Here is a 19,715-nt window from a genome sequence, read left to right as displayed (position 1 = left end):
TTCTCTTTTTTTCTGGTTGTTGTCACTGGGGAATGTGTCCCTCTGTTTGGGCTGAGAGTCACCTACTGTCTGTACTTCTTACTGTATTGTGTGCAGTCTTTTTCTTCTTACTTTCAGCTTCCGCTTCATGAGTGCAACATCATCCGAAGGAGTTTCTGCATGCTTTACTGAAAGTATTTAAAGTATCTCCTACTTCATTTTAAAAAAATTTTTTTTATCACATCTCCAGGTTGTCAACAATGAAGATTTAGTTGACCAGGAATATGAGGATGATTTTGAGGTAAAAAACACAGCATTCTAATTATGAAATAGGCTACATTCTGTAGAAACAAATTCTGTTGTTTTTCAGCTTTCTTATGTTTAAATTTTTGTTTACTTTTACATTTATTTACTTATTTCTGTGTTACTTTTGCATGCTGTAATCGATTTACATTTTAAGAAACTGGTGAGTATTCAGAGCTTTCACAAGTGCATCCATTTTCATTCTTATAAGATGTGAAGTTTGAAAGGGGAGATGGATGTTGTTTCTCTATTCAAAGGACTATGAGGAAGATTTTGAGGAGCTGGATCAGAGTGAAAATGAAGGTGATGATGAGAAGGAGCCGGAGTTTCCACAAGTGGGAGAGGAAAGAGAGGAACCTATGACACAAAAGAGAAAGGAGATAGAAGCCATTCAGAGAGCAATGAATGAGGAGAATGAGAGAGTTGGAACAACTCAGTCCAGACAAAGTATGAGCAGAGGAGAGGAAGACACGCCTAAACGGTCCAGAGGTACGATTCTACTTTGTTCTTGTTCTTGTTTTTCCTGAGAGACATCTTTTAACTCTTGGACTTGTTATTATCCCATGTTAAAGTCTATCCATATTTTGTGTCGTGTCTGATTGGAAGACACTTGCTCAACCCTGAGGAATTTTGTGCAAAATTATAAGGGTTATGATATTTTCTTGCTGCTCTCTTTATAGGATCTGAGAAGAACCAGAGTCGAGCCTCTTCACGTGGGAGGTTTATTGACTTTGTTGCAGCAAAACAGCGCGAAGTGAGCAAGAAAGTTGCCACAAAACAAAAGTAAGTTAACTTTACTGTTGAATGGAAAATGGATCATTGTAATGTGGCTGGATACCTCTGGAGGAATCAGTATTGTAAACCCTTTTTCTGACTTGGGACACTTTTACCAAGCCCATAGCATAGCATACATTCAATTGTACCTTCAATCTCTTCTGTTTACAGGAAACGCAGCACAGAGCTCCTTCGCTTAATTGATCTGGATTTCTCAATGACATTCTCCCTTTTGGATCTGCCTCCCGTCAATGAATATGACATGTATATTAGAACGTTTGGAACTGCAAATACCAAACAGGTTTGGATTTATTCTGTTGTTTGTGTTTCTTTACACAGATACCTGTAACCAATATTCCATTAGGATTAGCCTATGTCTAAATAATATGTTAGAACATTTTCCCTGACAGGCTTATGTTCAGTGTAATGAGGATAATGCAGATCGAGACATTCAAACAGACGAGATAGAAGTGTGTGAGAAGTGGACGCAGCATCCTCCAGAGCACAATGGAGCCTGTGGAGGTGAGGAAACACCAAGACAATCCTCTGATGCACTCAGAGTTTACATCTAGAGTTCAATAAAGTTGTTTACCACGCTTTTACAGATCCAAACCTCTCTCAGGAAGCGCGAGAAAAAAACATGAATGAGATGAACTTTGATTCCCAGCGTCTCACAGCATTCCTGCACTCAGCCTCACAGGTTTTCTTTTTACACATACACAACAATGCTACAGTTCTTTACTCCCTGTATTAAGATTTATTATGTGTGTCTGCTACACTTTACTGACTCCTGTTTTGTGTAATGACTGAATCAAGGTCATGGTTGTCCTGTTGGAAGAGGTTCAAGCGGAGAGAAAATCCCGGCAGAAGTTGAGGACTCAAACAGACACACTGTCTTTCAGCGATGGAAGTTTACAGCTCAACACTAAGTTGCCTTTTCTTTATGGTACACGCTAAAACCAGAGAAGTCCCAAACCACTATATTCTCATCAGTACTGTATTTTATTAGTTGTTACTTGTTAATCGTACCTAGTGCTCCTTCCTGTTGTCAATCGCAGGTCGCCACATCAGCCTGGTGCACTTCTCTCAGGTCCAGAGACACACCATGATGTCAGTCCACACGCCTACAACTAAGCCCAGCGCTGTGCGTCTTGACAGCTTCACCATCATCTGCATCTGGAACATCTGGGAGCCATCCAGACCTCAGAAGATCCTTGTCTACGAATCTGAGGTGACGTTTTCTTGTTCCTTTTTCGGTTGTAGCAAAGTTAAATGTAATAAAGCTAATAAATAAAATCACTTGACAATAATAGACAATTTTTTATTTCCTCATTACCTTACTGGTAATGAGGAAATAAATACTTGTGTATTGTATTGACTGGAAATCTACATTTTGTTGAGGCACAAAAAAAGGTTCCATTAAGTTTTTAATTCAGTTATTGGAAAGTTGACAATTTCACCACAGTCACACTAAACATTATTCAGCAGGCCTTATTGCTCTGCTTGCCAGCCAAAAATAACTGTTACAATCAAAATTGCTGTGTAATCCTCCATATTTCATGATATAATTATCCCAAAAAGGTCAGTCTTAAAAGACAATATGCACCGAAACCAATGGTAGTAACCCCTTCTCTGTCACAGGTGCAGTGTTGCTGTTTCAGCCCTGGAAAGGCCATATTGGTGTTTGCAGGCACATCAGTTGGCTCTGTGCTGCTGTGGGACCTGAGGGAGCATGCTGGTAATCACTACCGCCTGAAGATAGGGGAGGATGAGTGGACCTTCAGACAGCCTACCTTCTCCACCGGTATAATATATAATACCATCGATGTCTGTCTTCCTGTCTGTTCCAGTATACTCAAATATTTGCCCTTATACAATGAAGGTGTTGATTTCCCTGAAAATATACCACGTCATTGGTCATATCAACATCCGCAACCTTACACCAAGCACGTGTTTTCTCGTCTGCCTTTATTTTGAGAATATAAAACCCCTTGATCTTTCACTCAGTCATCTTTGTTGTTGTGTGTTTTGCTCTTCGCACTGCAGTCCCAAGAAAAGGAATGTCAGCAGGCAATATATAGCAAAGATCCTTATTTACTGTGCATTGGCATTCAGGATTGTGTCTGCCCTTTCTCACACTTAAGGTTCAGAGTCTGTTTTCTTATGTAACAGCAGTCATGATTCAGTGTGTGCTGATATGCTCTCTTTTGTCACCTTGTCAACGCAGATGCAGTAATGGGCGGCTCAGGCCATTTCTCATCTGTGACGTCTGTAGAAGTTGTCCCTTCCACTGTAGCGGGGGGGCTGAGGCCAGATGTCCCCCTGTTGGCATCTGAGGAAGGTATGGAATGGTATAGCAATGGTTAACACATTGATTTAAGATCTTGCATATCATTTTATAAATGTGACATATGTTTTAGCCACTCTCAGTTGGCTTTATGTTTCATTAAGTGTTACTCTGTTTCATAATCCAGAGTCATCAGGATTGTCATTCCAGTTGGCTTCTCTGGATGAAAGCGGGGTTTTAAATTTCTGGGTAGGTTGGCCAACAAAGTGGATGCTACACATTTTTCTTTACACCAAAGATTTTCAAACTGGCAGAAGAGTTTTACGGGTGGGCCCTGGGGTGAGACAGGTGAACCAAAGATACTGCCTGAGGTGAAAGGGGCAGATGCATACAGAAACGAAAGTTAATTAGTTAATTGTAGTTTGACCCACTGATTTGTGTCAAAATCTGCCCTCCTTCTCTGGGTCATAACTGAAAACGCAGATGTGATACACACATTTGTAGATTCAGTGTGACATCACTCTGATGTTTTTATCTCAGATGTCAATTGCAAGTAATTTTTTATTTTTTTGATAAAGGTAAGATGTATCACAACATACCATAAATGAAGAATTGTGGCGTTACAGAGATGCCCCACGGCCTACAAATCATGTTCTCCAGATGTAAGGGAGCATGCTTGTTTGGTACAAGCCCCAGCAAAAAATACTGATATCACAATTGTAATATCTGCCAAAATATGTATATGTATATGATTTTTTCTTTGCATATCGTTCAACCGTAGTATCAAAGTAATACACCAATATTTGTCTGCATATGAAAGAGTTGCAAAAAGGAACAGGTGAAGGCTAATTTTGCATGTTTGTGATTAGTGATACAAATAGCTCGCCATAAACAACAAAGATATTCCATGATGGACTTGCATGATTTTCTGTCTGTGCCCTGTAGGTGGTAGTGGAACTCCCAAAAGCCAACGAGGCAGGCTCTCCAACAGATCTAGGTAACACACTCATGTTTTAAAACATGTATCTTCTTTTTCCATGGACATACTCATCTTTCTCACACATGTGGTACTAGCCTCAACCTTTCTCTTTCACTCTTACAGGGCTCAGGCCTGGGGGCAAAATAAAGTTGCTTCACAGCTCTTCCCTACGCACTGCTGAGAGGTGAGATTGATAAATAGCTTGTGATGCATCTGTCACTGCCAGCCACTGGGCTCAAAATACTCCACAATGTCTTTGCCCAGTGGAACACAGCTGCTCTGTCGTAGTCATACGATCTTGTTTGTTATGTACTCTGGGCTGTTGTTTCTTCACCTCAACATTTCATGGCGACATACTGTATCTGCAGTGCTATACAGTCGGGTCCAGAAGTCTGAGACCACTTTCCCATTCACTTTACACTGTATGTGCAGAGTGAATGTGATGCAGTGTCGTATTCTAATGTTGCACAATGTTGTAACCTTTGACATCTGGTTTTGTCATTTCCCCCTCTCTTGCTCTGTCTGCCTCTCAGGGTGTCACCACGAGATGCAGTGAAGACCGGGCCATTACAGACTCTTCATTTAAAGTTTCTTCCAACTGACTCCAATCATTTCTTTATTGGCACCAATATGGTGAGCATAGTCTTGATTGCCATTGAATAATGTATTTTCAAGTAAACCCTCCCAAAATATTCAGAAAATGATCGTCTGTTTAATATTGTGACAGTATACCAATGTCATTTCTGTCCTAGGGTCTGGTCAGTCATGGAACGAGTCATGGTTTGAAGGCTCCTCCAAAGTTTTACAGGTTTCAGGGGGCTGGAGTTCGACCTGTTGATGTCAGCTCAATCCACTTTTCTCCCTTCAGACAAAACTTGTTCTTGGTGAGAGTGCAGTTCTTGAACTTAAAGGAATAGTTCAGTATTTTGGGAAATACACTTCTTTCTTGTAAAGAGTTAGATGGGAAGATTTATATTTTGTCTGTTCACTAAATATAAAGCTACAGCCAGAAGCTACCTCAGCTTAGCATAAAAACTGGGAACAGGGGGAAACGTCTAGCATGGCTCTGTCCAAAGGTAATATAATCTGCCTCTAAAGCCCAGATTCATACTGTAGCCTTGAAAATATGTAGGTGCCTTCTTTTCCTCTGCCCTTTTTCCAGGTGGGTTGTACGGATGGCAGCATCAGGCTGCATGCAGTCAGCCATGAACAGCCTGTGGCAGAGTGGAAGAACAGTACAGCAGGTGAAGCGGTGGTCTCACTGCAGTGGACCCAAACCAGGCCGACAGTCTTCTGTGTTCTTGATGCAGTCTCTAACCTCCACATATGGGACCTGATGAAAAATGACACAGAGCCTGTGGTCACTGAGAGGATGTCTGCGGATAGGTAATACCAGACAGACATGACTGATGACTGTACGAGTAATTTTATATTTGTCATATTATGTGTCAATATCAGGTGTGTTTCCTGTTTTCAGAGTGACAGCCATGGCCGTGTTTGGAGACTCAGGACAACAAAACACATATTCAGGAATAGCCCTGGTGCATGAGTCAGGAAAAATAGAAATGCACTATTTCACAAGAAATTTTACCGTGCCCGTTCCTGCAGAAGAGGAGAAGTTGGAGAGTATGATGACTGAAGGCTTCTGAATTGCTGCATCTGAAATGGCTGCATTTAGTCTGAAATGACTGCATTTAGACTGATGATTTGCTGCATTTTTAAACTCCTGAAGAGCAAAGATCAATTTATAGATCTGTTTTCTGTCTATTTGTATAGTATATGTCATAATTAAATTTGATATGTGTTAGGTTTTTCTTCTGAAACTGATGACACATGGCTAAAATTTTCACATTAACATAGCAATAAGAGGAATGTGGCTGAATACCAAAGATCCTATATAGGGGCCACGGTTCATTTAATATCCTCCATAAAATGTTATAAGAAAACATATAATGTAAAATTTTGTTGATGTAAATATTTATACTCTTTGACTGATGAAATATTTGTATGGTGGTAATGACTTTAACTTTTGTACAGTAAACTATGTAAATCTTTAGTAGTGTCATTTAATGCTATGGCATGGTTTAATTTTTATGTAGTTAAAGTTCATAACACATTGTTTATTATCAAGTATTTTTTAAACCACCTGCCTAACCCAAGCTTAAGTACAATATGTTTAGCCAGGGCTATAGCCAAGACTTTTACATTAGTCCTTCCTGCCCCAGAAAAAAAAAAGAACTTTTAATTATTTCAAAATTTTAAATTGAATTTATTTACAACTATTCAGTTATATTTATTGTAAATTATAATTAAAGGAAATGCATTGTCTATTTCCTCTTAAAAGTTAACAACAGCTACAGCCTTTAATTACAGGGACACTTTTCTATTTCTTTAACAGAAAATAAAAAAAATAGAATGAAGTATATAGCTCTTTTCCTGAGAGACTATTTTGCTGGTTGTGCGACATGCAGCCATTGATGTAGCCGGGCAACTCGTTACCTAGCAACGAGGACTGAGCTCTTAAAAAAACTGAAAAAACAAAGTAACTTTTAGCAGACTTATGCTAGTTCAGTTGCTAGTTGCTAGCTCAATTTTTACATCAAAAGTAACATCACATATTATAGATTAAAGGCCACTTCTTCATCCGGAATACATAACTACAGGTTCGTGGAAGGTAAACGCAAACTTTAACATAATTTATCCACCCTTTAGGTTGATAACTAACCCTTTAGATCTTCAGCTTTATAGAGGACCTAAAACAAAGTGAGAATATGTAGATAAATAGCCTAATGACTCATTTTCGTTTGCTCTTTTGTTTGTCTGACTTGAAACCATGTTGGGCTGCAGCTAAGAATTATTTTCATTATTGATTAGTCGTCAGATTACTTTCTAGATTAATCGATGCTGCTTGGTCTAAAACGTCAAATAACAGTGAAAAAGCAGTAAATTATAAATCAGCTGAGATCATTTGTGATTTGTTTTAATACTTTTAAAGAACGTTTTAAAGCAGACAAGAAAAAAAACCCACTGAAACACCATCATACATTCACATAAAATTGATTGGATTTTTTTTTCTTTACAAGTAAATGTCACATACTCACCACCGAAGAGATTTTTACTGTTAAAAGCAGAAGGTCATTGGATGTAGCAGAGTCCTGTGTAGAAACTGGTGGAGATGGTGGCCCGAGGAGACGGGAGCACAACAACAACACTTGGAAAGCAGAATTTCTTCAAGCAGAATGTGAAGGAAGATACTGGCAAGGTAGGCTGTGTCTTTGAGTGATAGGTTGCTGACCTGTTATGTGCCCTATTAGATGCCTTACACACGCTTTATATGCCCTTGCTTTGTCTCTCTAGGTGATACACTCCGAGAGCAACAAGCATGAGTTCACTCACGGTCTTCATTGCATACAGCATTTCTCCTGTGACAGTCCTGTGCGTTTCATGATGTATTCTGAGGCTGCTGCAGCATTCATTAGCTTGCATTCAGACAACACAGTCTGTCTTTATGCAGCTGATGGCCACAAGCAGAGTTCCTCAGTAAACCACTTTTTCATGGGCCTCACAGCGACAAAGATCTCTGGCTGTCTGATAGGTTGGGGCCCAGGTCCCATCTTCACGCTTCTTGACCATGAGTTACGGCCCCTTGACGCTGCTCGTGATGCCCTGGACATACGTGTGTGTCAGCCTGCAGAGCACTCCACAGAGTTGGTGACTGCAGGTGTGGGGAATGTGTGTGTGTGGTCGGTGAGGCTCATGAGGTGTAAGGTGAAGATACAGGAGGGGCTGCAGAACAGTACATTCAGTCACATGGCATTGGCACCCCCACGATCTGACAGGCCCCACAAGGCCTTCGTTGTGTGTGGGCGGATCGTGACAGTGGTTGACTTGGACGTTGGAAAGGTTTTGGAGCACAAGAGCGATCTCTGCTCATGGTGTGTATGGCTGCATGTTCTATACACTCACTAGCTACTTTATTAAGTACACCTGTACCGTCTAATGGAGTCCAATACAACAGTTTTCTACAATTATGATGGCTATAATGATCATAGTAATTTTGACACTTACAAGTCTGTAAATAGGGAAGACAAAAATATAATATAATCCAGTACACCATCTTTAACTGAGACTTCAGTAATGAACATATAATTGAATTTACACTTTTCTGAGCAGACATATTAAAATGCAATACATTTTCAAAGGTGTACCTAATGAAATGGTGGAGGGTGACACCTTTTAGACTGAATTTGAATTGAATATGAATATATATTTTGGCGCTTTAACATTAACAAGTCACGTTTTACAGCGATATCACTGCAATGGTGTACTGCTCTCAACTGGACTGTTTGATCATTGCATCCAAAGAGTCCATTAGAGTGTGGGATCCAGACTGGGAGCTGCGTGTGGCTTTTGTAGGACATAATGGTAAATCTATGACTGAAGAACTCCATATTTCCATGCCCTCTCTATTAATGATTGAACTACTTGTTGAATCATATCTGCTCTGTTTATTTCTGTTTCCAGATGTGGTGAATTCACTGTTCTACTGCTCTGAACTACACATGCTGTTATCAGCCTCTGTAGATTGTACAATCCGTTGCTGGAATGTGGAAGAGGGTGATGTGATTGAGTGTGTCCACACAGAACCGAAAACCCCTCTTTTGTGCGTGGGAGGCACTAGAAAGGGAGATGCGTTCTTTTCCTTCTCTCACCAAGGAGTGCACCTCTGGACCCGAAGAAACCTGTACAACCTCCACTGTAAACTCAAAGAGGATGAAGGAGCATCACTGAGACAAATCCTAGTCTCACCTTTCCCTGCTCCTTACCCTAAAAGAGTGCTCTGTGTCAGCGGGGACAGTGATGTCACTCTGGTGGCTGCAGAAACAGGAGCAGTGTTGACTTCTTTCAAGGCAAAGCGGAGGATTTTGTGTGCTGACTACTGCCTGCACAAAGAGATTCTGTTGGCCCTAACTGAGGCAGGTACAGTGATCCAAGCCAACACGCTCACTAATCCAATCACTTTGATGAAGGAGTGGAAAGGGAGAGGCCAGGGGCCCTGGCAGCAGCAGGGCCATGTGACAGGGAATGATGCCCAGAATCTGCCCATCCCTGGCCTGCCCTGCTGCCTTGTACTCTACAGTTATGTTGCTGAAACCCAGACAGCTTTAGAGGAGTGGAGGAGTTTACAGGAGAGAAGGGGGTGCAGTTACAGGAACAAGGCAACTCTTAATGATGCCAAAAATAGGTGAGCATTTTCATTTCAAAGCAAATAATCTATGGTGTCAAATAGCAACATATATGTGATCGTACTTCTGTGTTTGAGACAGGTTTTTGATCATACTTGGCCATAATGGAGGTTGTGTGACTGTTTTAACACTGGATTATGGGAAGGTCTTGTACAGGACGTCAGCACACAGTGGCCAAAAGGTCACTGCACTACAAGTGTATCCTGAGGATGGCTGTCTTCTCTCCACAGGTATTTTCCAGTGTACCTTCATTGCCTTTTTATGCTTGTCAGTGATGATTTAACCACTTTACCCCAATCCTTTAGGTGAGGACTTGTCAGTGGTGGTGTGGAGGGTGAACCCCTACGCCCAGGAGTGTGTCAGCCAACAGCTGAGGCTGTACTGTGGCCAAACTCAAGTCTACATGGCAGCACTGGGGCCTCGGCTGGCTCTAACCTTTCAAGAGCCCAACAGTGGCACCTACAGTCTGATGCACTTTAACCTGCTCAACCAGAGCCAGACCAGTCAGCCACCCAGAGAAGGACATTTAGACCACTTCACAGGTCACAGAGAAAACATGTGTCCATAATAAATGGATTATTTGTTTGTTTGTTAATTGTTTGTGAATGTCTGTATGTGTGTGAGTGACTGGATGTTTGTTCAGTTTTCTTGCAGGTCTGTGCGTGTGTCCTGATCTGGAGGTGTTTGTTTCCAGCAGTTTAGATGGGACAGTGCATATCTGGAATGAGGAGAATCACCTCATCAGGTTAGAATTCGTTACATTTCACTAATCCTTTGCATGTCAGATGAGAAAAGCATACAGTAATGCAGTAATGTATGTCTTTATGTATCTGTCACCCCACCAGGACACTCCAGCTCAACACGGTGCCTGAGTGTCTGGCTTACAGCGGGTCTGGAGGGGATCTGTTCCTGGGCATCAGAGGAGACCTGTACAGAATGAACTGTGCAAAATTCATGCCAGACAAATACCAACAAATGGTAACTAGTCAGCTCGCACACCAGTGTGGCTGAGGGATGTGTGAATGATTGGGATATTTTTTTAACCAAAGCTGCAAAACATTTCTTTATTCCCATTTTTCTTTCACAGCTCTTTTATACTTATTGTGCTGAGCGTCTTCCTGATAAGCCTATCAATGAGGACAAAGAAAAGTGCATCAAAAGAAAGTAAGATGTATTCATATTATATAATAAAAAGAATAGAATCCAAAATAATGACCTAATAAGCTACGAACAATATCGGTGCCAACAGGACTGATCACACTGCCGAAAACGTGGAAGAGGGATCAAAGGCAGTTGCCACCAATCAATTACTGGCCGAAGACATGTGGAGACAGAGGGTGAGTCTGGAATGGTAGAATTTGAGACAGTGAATGTCAAAAGAAGGCTGAAAAATAGGTGTCAGATATTTTTTCCATCTGTCTTGTTCCAGGGGTATGAGACATTACTGACCTTAAACAAGGACCTTTCTGCACTCCTACAAGGCACAGTGAAGTGCAAAAAAGAAAAACCTCCCAGTACAGTGCAAACCAGGAAAGAGGCTTTTGACCGCTACATGAAAATAATATATGGCCTACCCCACAATATTAAGGTTTCTACTTCTCCCACTTATTTTTCCTGCTTCTTTTCCGAATTTTCTAGAATATACTGACTTGGCAAAAAGAAAAATCATAAACAATCACCTTTCAGCTTCCCTTTAATAAGAAGCAACAGTCTGAAGCTAGTTCTATGTGTATCAGCTTAAAGATATTATAAGACACTTTTTTTTATTATAAGACGCAGCTTTCAGAAATAATGTTTTATTTGAATGTTTTGCGCATTTCATTCGGTACAAAGAACTGCTATATCATCATTGATAGTGTTATGCTTGTATTTTCAGATTGATTTGGAGGACACCTCCGACTCAGATACATTTTCATTTCTTCCTGAACCAAAATACAACAAGCCCTGTAACCCTCCTCCCTTAAAAGAGGACGTCCGCCCTGAAACTAAATTGATCATCCCTGTGATTGTGGAGAAAAAGACGGTTAGCATGATGAGCAAATCCTTGCTCTTGTTCACCCTGGATTTATGTTTTAAATTGACTGAGGGAGTTAGAGATTTGCAGTAGAATTTACAGTTTTAATAGACTTTATTTGGTTTTCCTTGTTTACTATCATGTGCAGTCTTGTATTGTCCAGAAATAAATGTGTGCAACTGCAGGAGAAAAAGGCTCCAGCAGCAACCTCTAAACCAAAGACCGTGATGGAAGTCAAGCCACGGTCTGTTGAGAGAGTCGTACCCAAGAAACCCGAGAAACCCAAGAAACCCGAGAAACCCAAGAAACCCAAGAAACCGATCATTGTGAAGAAGGATGAAGAGGTAAGAGCATATTACGCAGGACACAAGAACACATGGCATAAGAACAGCAGCTCTCATTTGTTTGTTACTTGTCCCCGTAGCCTCCAGAGATCATTCCTCCAATAGAGAAACCCAAACCCAAATTTCATGCTCCACCTCCTCCTCCTCCTCCTCCTCGTCCTCGTCCAAAGACCCCAACACCGCGTCCACCCACCCCTGAGTTGCCGTCATTCCTCAAACAGTTTGAGGACGCATGCTGGTTTAGAGACTTGATCCCCGATAAAAAGGTAGCCTATTACAAAGATCTCTGCGATGCACAATGTAAGTTGGTCCAGGTTTTGGTCTTGATGAGTGTGTGTTTGTGTGCAGAGTATCCCAAGCACCCTGTCTCCAGAGGACTTCTCCTTGCAACTGCTGGTCTATCTAAACACCTGCAGCATTCCGTCCAAAATGAAGATCCTCGCTTCACTGAAGGCCCTGCACAGCCAGGGACTCTTACAGAATACAGACAAGCTTTACCAAGGCCTCATTAACTCAGTGCCTAAATTTGTGAGACCACAAATGGTACTGTATGCCCAGTATCGAGATTGTCACTGCATTTTAAGAAATGCGCCGTGAGGTTGTGACCAATTTTTATACGTGTTTTTCAGTCACCTTTGGAGCGGTCGGTGCTTGTTGAAATGTTGAATCTGTTGCTGCGTCTGAAATCTGCCAGTTACGACCTCGTGAAAAAGCTTCTCACTCTTCTGGCCTTTAAAAAACTGCTCCTCCGGTGAGTCCAAAATAACAAACTTTACTTACTTACCATTTTTCCTTTTCAGTTCAGTGTGTCAAATGTCATCTAAACTTTTTCAAATGACTGAAAGTTTTTATAGGCCTCTTGTTCTGTCAATAGGAAAACAGTGCTGCCAATGCTGATTACATTAGGTGTAGATGAGGCTGAGCAGTGGCTGTGGCCAGAGTTGGAGAGCTGGGGCTCGGAGCTGCAGGACAAATCTGACATCTGGAAGAGCCTCCACGACAGAGCAGATGGTTGGCTGGACTTATGGATCTCCAAATACAAAGTAACACAAACATGTTTTATTCAACTCTTAATTTCCCTTACTTATATTTTGTTTTACATAAAGAAAAAAATATACGTTTTTCCTAATCATTAACACCATTGGAGTATTTTTAAGTGTGACAAAAGGGCAGAACAGGTGTTTGAAAACCGAGAGGCTCCCCCTCTGTGAATCAGCTCTCCGCTTGCTTCTAATGTCCTTTACTTTGACCTTAACTCCTCTAAATAGGAGTACATGCGAGCTTGTCACAGTCTTGTTGACTGACATGGCTGGTTTTGGCTCGCTACTGTAAGTGATTAACTGCTTTCCCTCTCTCTTCCCATGCCACCAGGATCACAACAGGTATCAGTGCCTCAGGAGTGTGGAAAAGCGGAATCTGCCATCCTCCAGCGTGATGGATGTGCTGAATTATTTCTGTTTCGTCCAAAAAGAGGAGCACAGAAAGGCTCGATGTGTTGCACCTGGTCACAAAAACACTGTACTTGTGCCACTAAATGACTGGTATGTGGAGGTCATGCACATATGCTAGTTTTGTCTGATTATGGTAGATTGCTAAATATTTTTACTTCTCTGTCTGTGTGGCAGTTCTCAACCAATCATTCGTCTAGGAGAGACTTACAGCATGTCCAGGATACGCAAGCCGCCAGGTAACATTTCAGTCTTCTGCTTAAAATGTAACTGTTTGATTTTTAAAAATGAATGTTTTTTTTATTTTTATGCCTGTGTTCTTATCAAACAGGAATAATTCTACCTCCCCTGCGAAACCGTCCTTTCCTGATGCACTGTCCCATTTTCATCTCTTTCCCAATATCTCGGGTCACCCTGAGCCCCTTCCACACCTACTCAGACGAGGACTGGCATAAGATCTTACCTCGCCGCTACTTTATTCTTGAGCAGTCGTACGTAGACTACTACAGATGATGCCTCTTAGTCTGTAACATTACCATTAACACCCGGTGAGACATGTAACAAACATTATTTTGAAAAGATGTTCATCATTTTCAATAATTAAACGACTCTTGGAACTGCTTTGACTGATTTATTCTGCAGCTTACAGTATGTAAATGCATTCATGTGGTACAAAGGTGATTTGGTTCATTCATTTCCTGATAACGCTGATACTTTTTGAATATACAATCATGACTGAATACAAAAAGCACAATCTTGAAGATTTGAAAACAGATATTGTAGGAACGATTGTATGACAAATATGTAGAATAAAACAGGACAAATGTAAGAGTACATTACTTAATGAAAAAAAGTTATTGGTACAAAAATTCAAATAAACCTAAATATATTGCAGATACATTAATTTCCCATTTAAGGAAAGTTATTCAAACACTTACGAAACACATACTATAAAGTTGGCCACTTCAGCATTGGTTGTTGATTTGCAGCATGCACATGTAGTGGGTGAGCTGATCAGATATTTGGATCTGCGCCTTATATAAAGAAAGTGACTGATGTAAAGGCACAGGGACACATAAGCTGTACAACTGGACCAGGCAGATGTTAATCTTTGTATCAAAAAGCATCCTGGTTACCTGATTATAGAGTAAGAATTCATTTTTGGTACCAAACCAGCAGCGACTTATACACAACAATGCAGCCAACCAGTGAACTTGTTCGTAGTATAGCACCTTTTAACTGAATCATGTTATAGTTCCTCACCTCCACCTGTACATTTGTCGAACAAATCTTTAAAACTGTACATTCCTACATCCCAGGGAGAACAAGCCTCATCCCTAGCTCTGCCATAAGGCCAATATTTACATTTTCAAAATTAGTGTTTTCTTCTGATTGATCTGATGATCACATTCATGCTGCCAACAAAAGCAAACTTGTTGGTTTGGTGATTACTGGGCCTTTGAAGAGTTTGGTATTCTTTTCATTACCGTTTTGCTACCTGCAGTTATTTGTCTCTTTAAAAAAAATATAAATGAATAATCAAACCCTTCACATAACACTCATGGTCATAAAGAAAAGATAAGAAAAGAAAAAAAAAGATAAGAAACAGATAAAAGAACATTACATCATATTTAGCATGACAATTTGATGGTACATTGCTTTTGGATGTTAGTGAGTGAACTTAAAAGCACCAGTGTTCTTCTCCTGACTTTTGCTCTAGTCCACCAAATCTTTATCATAATTGAGCAGGTCGCAGGTCAGGAAGAGGTCAGAGCGTCCGCTTTCTATTAACACCCTGTTGAGCTGGCTGCTGGTCATGTTGATGTTTGTGGTTTCATCCAGAGGCCAGTCTAAGAGCTGAGCGCTGGAGGGCAGGTCAGGAAGGCCTGGCTGGTAGTCCTCAAGGGGGTTGGGGTACAGTAACTGACGGAGGGACGGCATTCGCACAGCCATCCTCACCAGGTCAGTGAGGCCAGAAATGGAGAGTGGGTTCAGGGCCAAAGCCAAACTCTTGAGGGCCCAGCAGCCTCCAAGGGAGGGCAGCAGGAGCCCCAGCAGGCTGTCAGTCAGGCCACAGCCGCTTAAAGAGAGGTGCTGCAGGCTGCCGGAAGCCTGGGAGAGGAAACGGCGAATAGACGGCAGGGTGTTTTCATCCAGACGGTTCTCACTTAGATCAAGCTGCTGCAGTGTGGAAGCATGGTGGCTGCAGGACAGATAGGCAAGGTCAGCTGGACTCAGGCTCAAATATGGCAGCTCCAGGATCTCCAGAGGTTGAGGCAGTGAACTGTAACAAAAGAGGGAAGGACAAAACACTTACTACTTCAATCATAATCAAAGTAGTACAACGTAGTAGTTTAGTTGGAGAGAGTATGGGGGAAGAGTTTTATTAATTGATTAATCACATATCAAAACAGTTGCTGATTATTTTTTGTCAGATTTATTAATAACAAACTTAGTAATCGTTTCAACTTCATTAAATATCATTATGTTGCATTTCAATTTCATAAATCTAAGTTGGACAAATATAAAATACTGTACAATAATTACTTTGCAATCTGAGAATCTGTTAAATCTTGTTGGATACTATTCTGAGAGGAAAAAATATAATTTGATAATATGTGAGAAGTCTTAAGTTACAGAGCAGTGGTCATGTTAAACAGGAATCCATGCCAAACCTGAGCAGCACCCGAAGTTGTCCTGGCAGGCGCAGTGCAGTGAGGCTGAGGCGTCGCAGCTCCTGTAACTGTGCCAAACCTTGTGACATGTCCCTCAGTGCCTCCTCATGTCCAGGGTGGTCTCGGCGAAAGTCCAAGTTACAGTAGTGCAGCCGAAGGGAGTTCAGTGCAGGGAAGGTGGAGAGCAAAGGCAGCAGCTCAGCAAAGCCAGCCACCCCAAGGCTGCTGTAGCGAACATCAATGCCCAGGAGACCCTGGTGAGGCAGGAGGTCTAGCAGAGTCCTGATACTTGACACAGAGATTTCCTCCACACGAAGGTACCTGCACTGAAGCTTGAGAGGTCCCGATGTGCTGAGAGCCACACGAACACGCTCCCAAGATCGAGCATTGACAAAGAGATCAGCTCTCACATGCACCAACACATCACTTCCTCTTTCCTCATTTTCCTTTTTGCTGCCTGCTAAACCTGCCAATGTGCTGTCTCTTTTCCTCTCTATCTCCATCCTCCTCCTGACTCCCTTAATCATTTCCTCTTCACCCAAATCTTCCATTAATTCCAACCTCTCTCTGTCGTTGCTCACCTCATCACCATTGGGTTCTTTTCCCCTCTTCCACTGCCCCCTTTCTCTTTTTATATCCTTTTCTCTCTCCAGGTCTGAGAACCTTTTTCTCTCCCGCTCTCCTTCTCTCCTCAGTGCCCTCTGTGCTCCAGCTCTCGCCTGAACAACCATGGTGCAGAGAGCTACAGTCAGAGACCAGCCCCCCATTGGGTCTCCCATCCCTCCTTCATCTCCTTGGAGCCCACAGAGGTCCAGTATTTGCAGGGCACATCTAAGAAACAGGAATTGGTCAGATATATTACTTATTATTACATGCAATATTGATAACTAAACATGGGGTACATAAGTCTTAGAGAAGTCAAATAAGTGTACATTTAAAAATAATAACTTTTTATTTATTTATTGTTTTTTAAGTTTTACTTTGTTCATGATCCAAACACTTTGGACACAATAATGACATACTCACCTTTGGTCCGAGAGTCCTCTGACAACAGCAAGTAATAAAGCCTGGATGCAGAGTCGATTTGGCGCGGTTTGCCCTTGTTTCCTCCGCCCTCCTACACGCAGGGTGCGTTCAGGCCATCTCTGCACCAGCTCACCCACAGCCAGCGGTCTGTAGCTGGTGAAGGCGGCCTCCAGCAGCGGTCTGAACAGCTCCCTGGGCACCCACCTTAACCAGCAAGGCGAAGAGCTGTGGTCACTCACCACCCCCCTGGCACAAAGGCTCACCAACGAAAACACCATTTCAGCGCACAGCAAGGTAAGCTTTTACCATTAAAAATATATAGCAGCCGAAATAATTCTGTGTCTTGTCCTCTGCAAAGGAACAGAGTAAGCTAGCTGAAACTAGCTTAAAGACTCAATTTGACGCGGTCTTGTTAATCCCCAAAAAAGAATTTATAACACCACCTGATAGCGGATTATTAACAGTAATAACCTATGAAGCGACGACTGGTAGCCTTTCACGAGTGAAATATAAAACGCTGGCACATCATGTTAGCTAACGCGACAAACTATCAGTGAGGAAGCTGCAGCTGGAGCAGGAGTGTTTACAATTTAGACTGACGCACGCCTGTGACGAAGCACGTAAAGGCATGACGTCATGACGGTACTAAGTAAAGCACAGAGTTGCTCTTTTTGCACTTTTAAATAATATTTGCGCTCTTTTATTTTTGATTTTGTGCAGTTATATTTCTTAAAGGCTTTAATATGTAGTTTTATTGTCACCCAGTACTGTTCAATTAATAGTCTGTACATATTGGGTTTTACTATAGGCTACTGAACACCAGGTGCTATATCTCTAAACGAGACACCTATTTAAGGAAGTGATACTAGGAAATGTTTTTGACTTATGTAAAAACCCAAATGTGGGGTTCAACTTTAGCAAGGCTATCAGTCATGTTGATGAAGTACTGTCAGTGCTGCCAAGTTTAGCCCTAGACACTTAACCTTCAGTAAGCTTCAGCATTGATGTACATCGACAGAAAACAGTTGGACTCTTCATCGACTTCTGTTTTAGCTCTGTTTATCCTGCCATAGGCAATGTTACAAGAATTAATCGTTTTTTGGGGGGGGTTTTAGTAGAAATATTGTATTTTTTTGTATAATAATAATGTAGTAATAACTACTGAGTATTCATGGGTCAAAACAACATGTGTGTCAGGCTTTGTGGCCGGTGTGATCCCATTGCAAGATGATCTCCAGTTTAATTTCTATTAACTGACTCAGTGGGAGAAGAGAAAAGACTTAATCACACTAGAGATTGGAATATGGAATAAGCAGAGAAGAACCTTCTTAGCCTCACGGCATCTGTGGATGGTATTCAGTGCTGCTCTACCTCCACCTGTCCAGAAGGCAGCACCATGCATGCTCCCACTCTCCATGCAGCACCGTCTGCTTGGCTCAGCCCAACAGGAAATGTGAACACAGTATGTCCAAGTTCTAACCAGTGGGACAATGAGTCTGATTATTCACTATGACTGACTGTGGAACAAGCTCTGAAGCCAATAGCAATGGTAGCATTACATAGGGAATAGAATAGATTTTCTGTTATTTAACTCTCTCAGACCACAGGTTGCTGGAGACAATCCCAGCATGCATTTGGCACTGGGTAGAGGGACACACTAGACAGTAGTCTAAGAAAAAGGGGAACTGGCTTGTACCCAAACAGAAATTCACACTGACTTGCAAATCTGTGTAAACAATGTACTTTAAACAACAAATCCCGCCTCAAAACACAACACTTCAAACTTGCTAATTCTGTTTGAATCCAGCGCTAGCATTCCATACAATCATATTTATTTTATGCTATTATATTTATTCTAACTTAATTTGTATTTTATGTCTTATTGGGTACTGTCTGTTGCTATGCTGAATATCTCATTTATGTTATAAGCTGTCCTTTAGTGCCCTGAAAGGTGCCTGTAGATGCTATGGTTTATATACATACCCAACCCTCCCTGAAGAGCAGTATTGCTACTGAGTGAATTGCTCTGGTGAAATAAACTAATAGGCAAAGAAGCTACGAGGAAGAATAGAAATATGTTGCATGACATGCGCACGTTGTGGTTTGCATGTCTAAAATGGGTGTAAGAGGACAAACCACCAGATGGAGCTAAAGGATCACACTGTCTGACGCTACTCTACAGCTGCCCCCCTGCCTGTCAACAAAAACAGACACAAACATGTAAACGAACATTCACAGTCAACCTAATATTCCTTGTCGAAAATAACAGATAAGACAGATGTTTGTAATTGCACATGAAGCAGGTGTTATACTTCTCTGTTGTTGAGCAGGTCAAGTTCGTGAGTCATTGACATTAGAAGTGTTTTTTTGTCTGTGACTGGTGAGTCTGATGATGATAATGATTAATATTATGTTAATAGGTGGATTCATATCACGGGAGGGATTTTGCGCTGCTCACTCAGGCTTTACATTTCTGCTTTAGCTATAATTGATGCTTGGCTTGTGTATGTAATCGCTTTTCTTTATTTAGAGAGGCTGAAGGACTAATTTCAAAGCGGGTGTAGGCATTGCTATTAATACTCCCACATGTCTCATCGACACACGCACACACGCACACACACACACACACACACACACACA

General features: G+C 41.5%; 4 protein-coding genes across 4 annotated transcripts in view; 3 read left to right on the top strand and 1 right to left on the bottom strand.

Annotated features, from left to right (window-relative positions):
* dync2i1 (dynein 2 intermediate chain 1) overlaps window positions 1–6,378 on the top strand; it is an 8,924-nt gene extending 2,546 nt beyond the window's left edge. The window contains exons 6-22 of the mRNA XM_087177643.1: window positions 184–280; window positions 540–771; window positions 963–1,065; window positions 1,228–1,357; window positions 1,467–1,578; window positions 1,662–1,756; window positions 1,873–2,002; window positions 2,115–2,287; window positions 2,698–2,860; window positions 3,284–3,397; window positions 3,531–3,592; window positions 4,289–4,340; window positions 4,446–4,506; window positions 4,856–4,955; window positions 5,075–5,206; window positions 5,485–5,708; window positions 5,800–6,378. Of these exons, the coding sequence (XP_087033769.1) occupies window positions 184–280; window positions 540–771; window positions 963–1,065; window positions 1,228–1,357; window positions 1,467–1,578; window positions 1,662–1,756; window positions 1,873–2,002; window positions 2,115–2,287; window positions 2,698–2,860; window positions 3,284–3,397; window positions 3,531–3,592; window positions 4,289–4,340; window positions 4,446–4,506; window positions 4,856–4,955; window positions 5,075–5,206; window positions 5,485–5,708; window positions 5,800–5,971 (2,152 nt within the window). The 3' untranslated portion in view covers window positions 5,972–6,378. The remainder of the gene's footprint in view (window positions 1–183; window positions 281–539; window positions 772–962; window positions 1,066–1,227; window positions 1,358–1,466; window positions 1,579–1,661; window positions 1,757–1,872; window positions 2,003–2,114; window positions 2,288–2,697; window positions 2,861–3,283; window positions 3,398–3,530; window positions 3,593–4,288; window positions 4,341–4,445; window positions 4,507–4,855; window positions 4,956–5,074; window positions 5,207–5,484; window positions 5,709–5,799) is intronic.
* Window positions 6,379–7,497: 1,119 nt separating this feature from the next.
* On the top strand, window positions 7,498–8,291 carry LOC147818350 (uncharacterized). Its single transcript, XM_087177642.1, has 2 exons — window positions 7,498–7,584; window positions 7,680–8,291. Exons 1-2 carry the CDS (start codon window positions 7,498–7,500, stop codon window positions 8,289–8,291), a joined length of 699 nt encoding a protein of 232 aa, XP_087033768.1.
* A 583-nt stretch (window positions 8,292–8,874) lies between these two features.
* Window positions 8,875–13,995, top strand: LOC111665189 (WD repeat-containing protein 97). Its single transcript, XM_023420102.2, has 17 exons — window positions 8,875–9,567; window positions 9,650–9,798; window positions 9,874–10,110; window positions 10,223–10,313; window positions 10,414–10,546; window positions 10,656–10,732; window positions 10,818–10,905; window positions 10,998–11,156; window positions 11,445–11,591; window positions 11,768–11,926; window positions 12,007–12,192; window positions 12,275–12,469; window positions 12,556–12,677; window positions 12,801–12,969; window positions 13,298–13,467; window positions 13,552–13,613; window positions 13,706–13,995. Exons 1-17 carry the CDS (start codon window positions 8,885–8,887, stop codon window positions 13,885–13,887), a joined length of 3,009 nt encoding a protein of 1,002 aa, XP_023275870.2. The 5' UTR covers window positions 8,875–8,884; the 3' UTR covers window positions 13,888–13,995.
* Window positions 13,992–17,661, bottom strand: LOC111665191 (leucine-rich repeat-containing protein 14). The gene is made up of 3 exons (XM_023420107.2): window positions 17,076–17,661; window positions 16,050–16,880; window positions 13,992–15,658 (listed from the first exon to the last, which is right to left on the bottom strand). The coding sequence occupies exons 1-3, from the start codon at window positions 17,351–17,353 to the stop codon at window positions 15,091–15,093; spliced, it is 1,677 nt and encodes a 558-aa protein (XP_023275875.1). The 5' UTR covers window positions 17,354–17,661; the 3' UTR covers window positions 13,992–15,090.
* Between the last annotated feature and the right edge of the window lie 2,054 nt (window positions 17,662–19,715).

This window comes from Seriola lalandi, unplaced genomic scaffold (genome assembly GCF_002814215.2).
Source record: "Seriola lalandi dorsalis isolate HSWRI2012SDOR001 ecotype SW California unplaced genomic scaffold, Sedor1 jcf7180002054616, whole genome shotgun sequence".
NCBI lineage: Eukaryota > Metazoa > Chordata > Actinopteri > Carangiformes > Carangidae > Seriola > Seriola lalandi.
The sequence above is the reverse complement of the archived record's forward strand: the minus strand, read 5'-3'. Positions and strand labels throughout refer to the sequence as shown.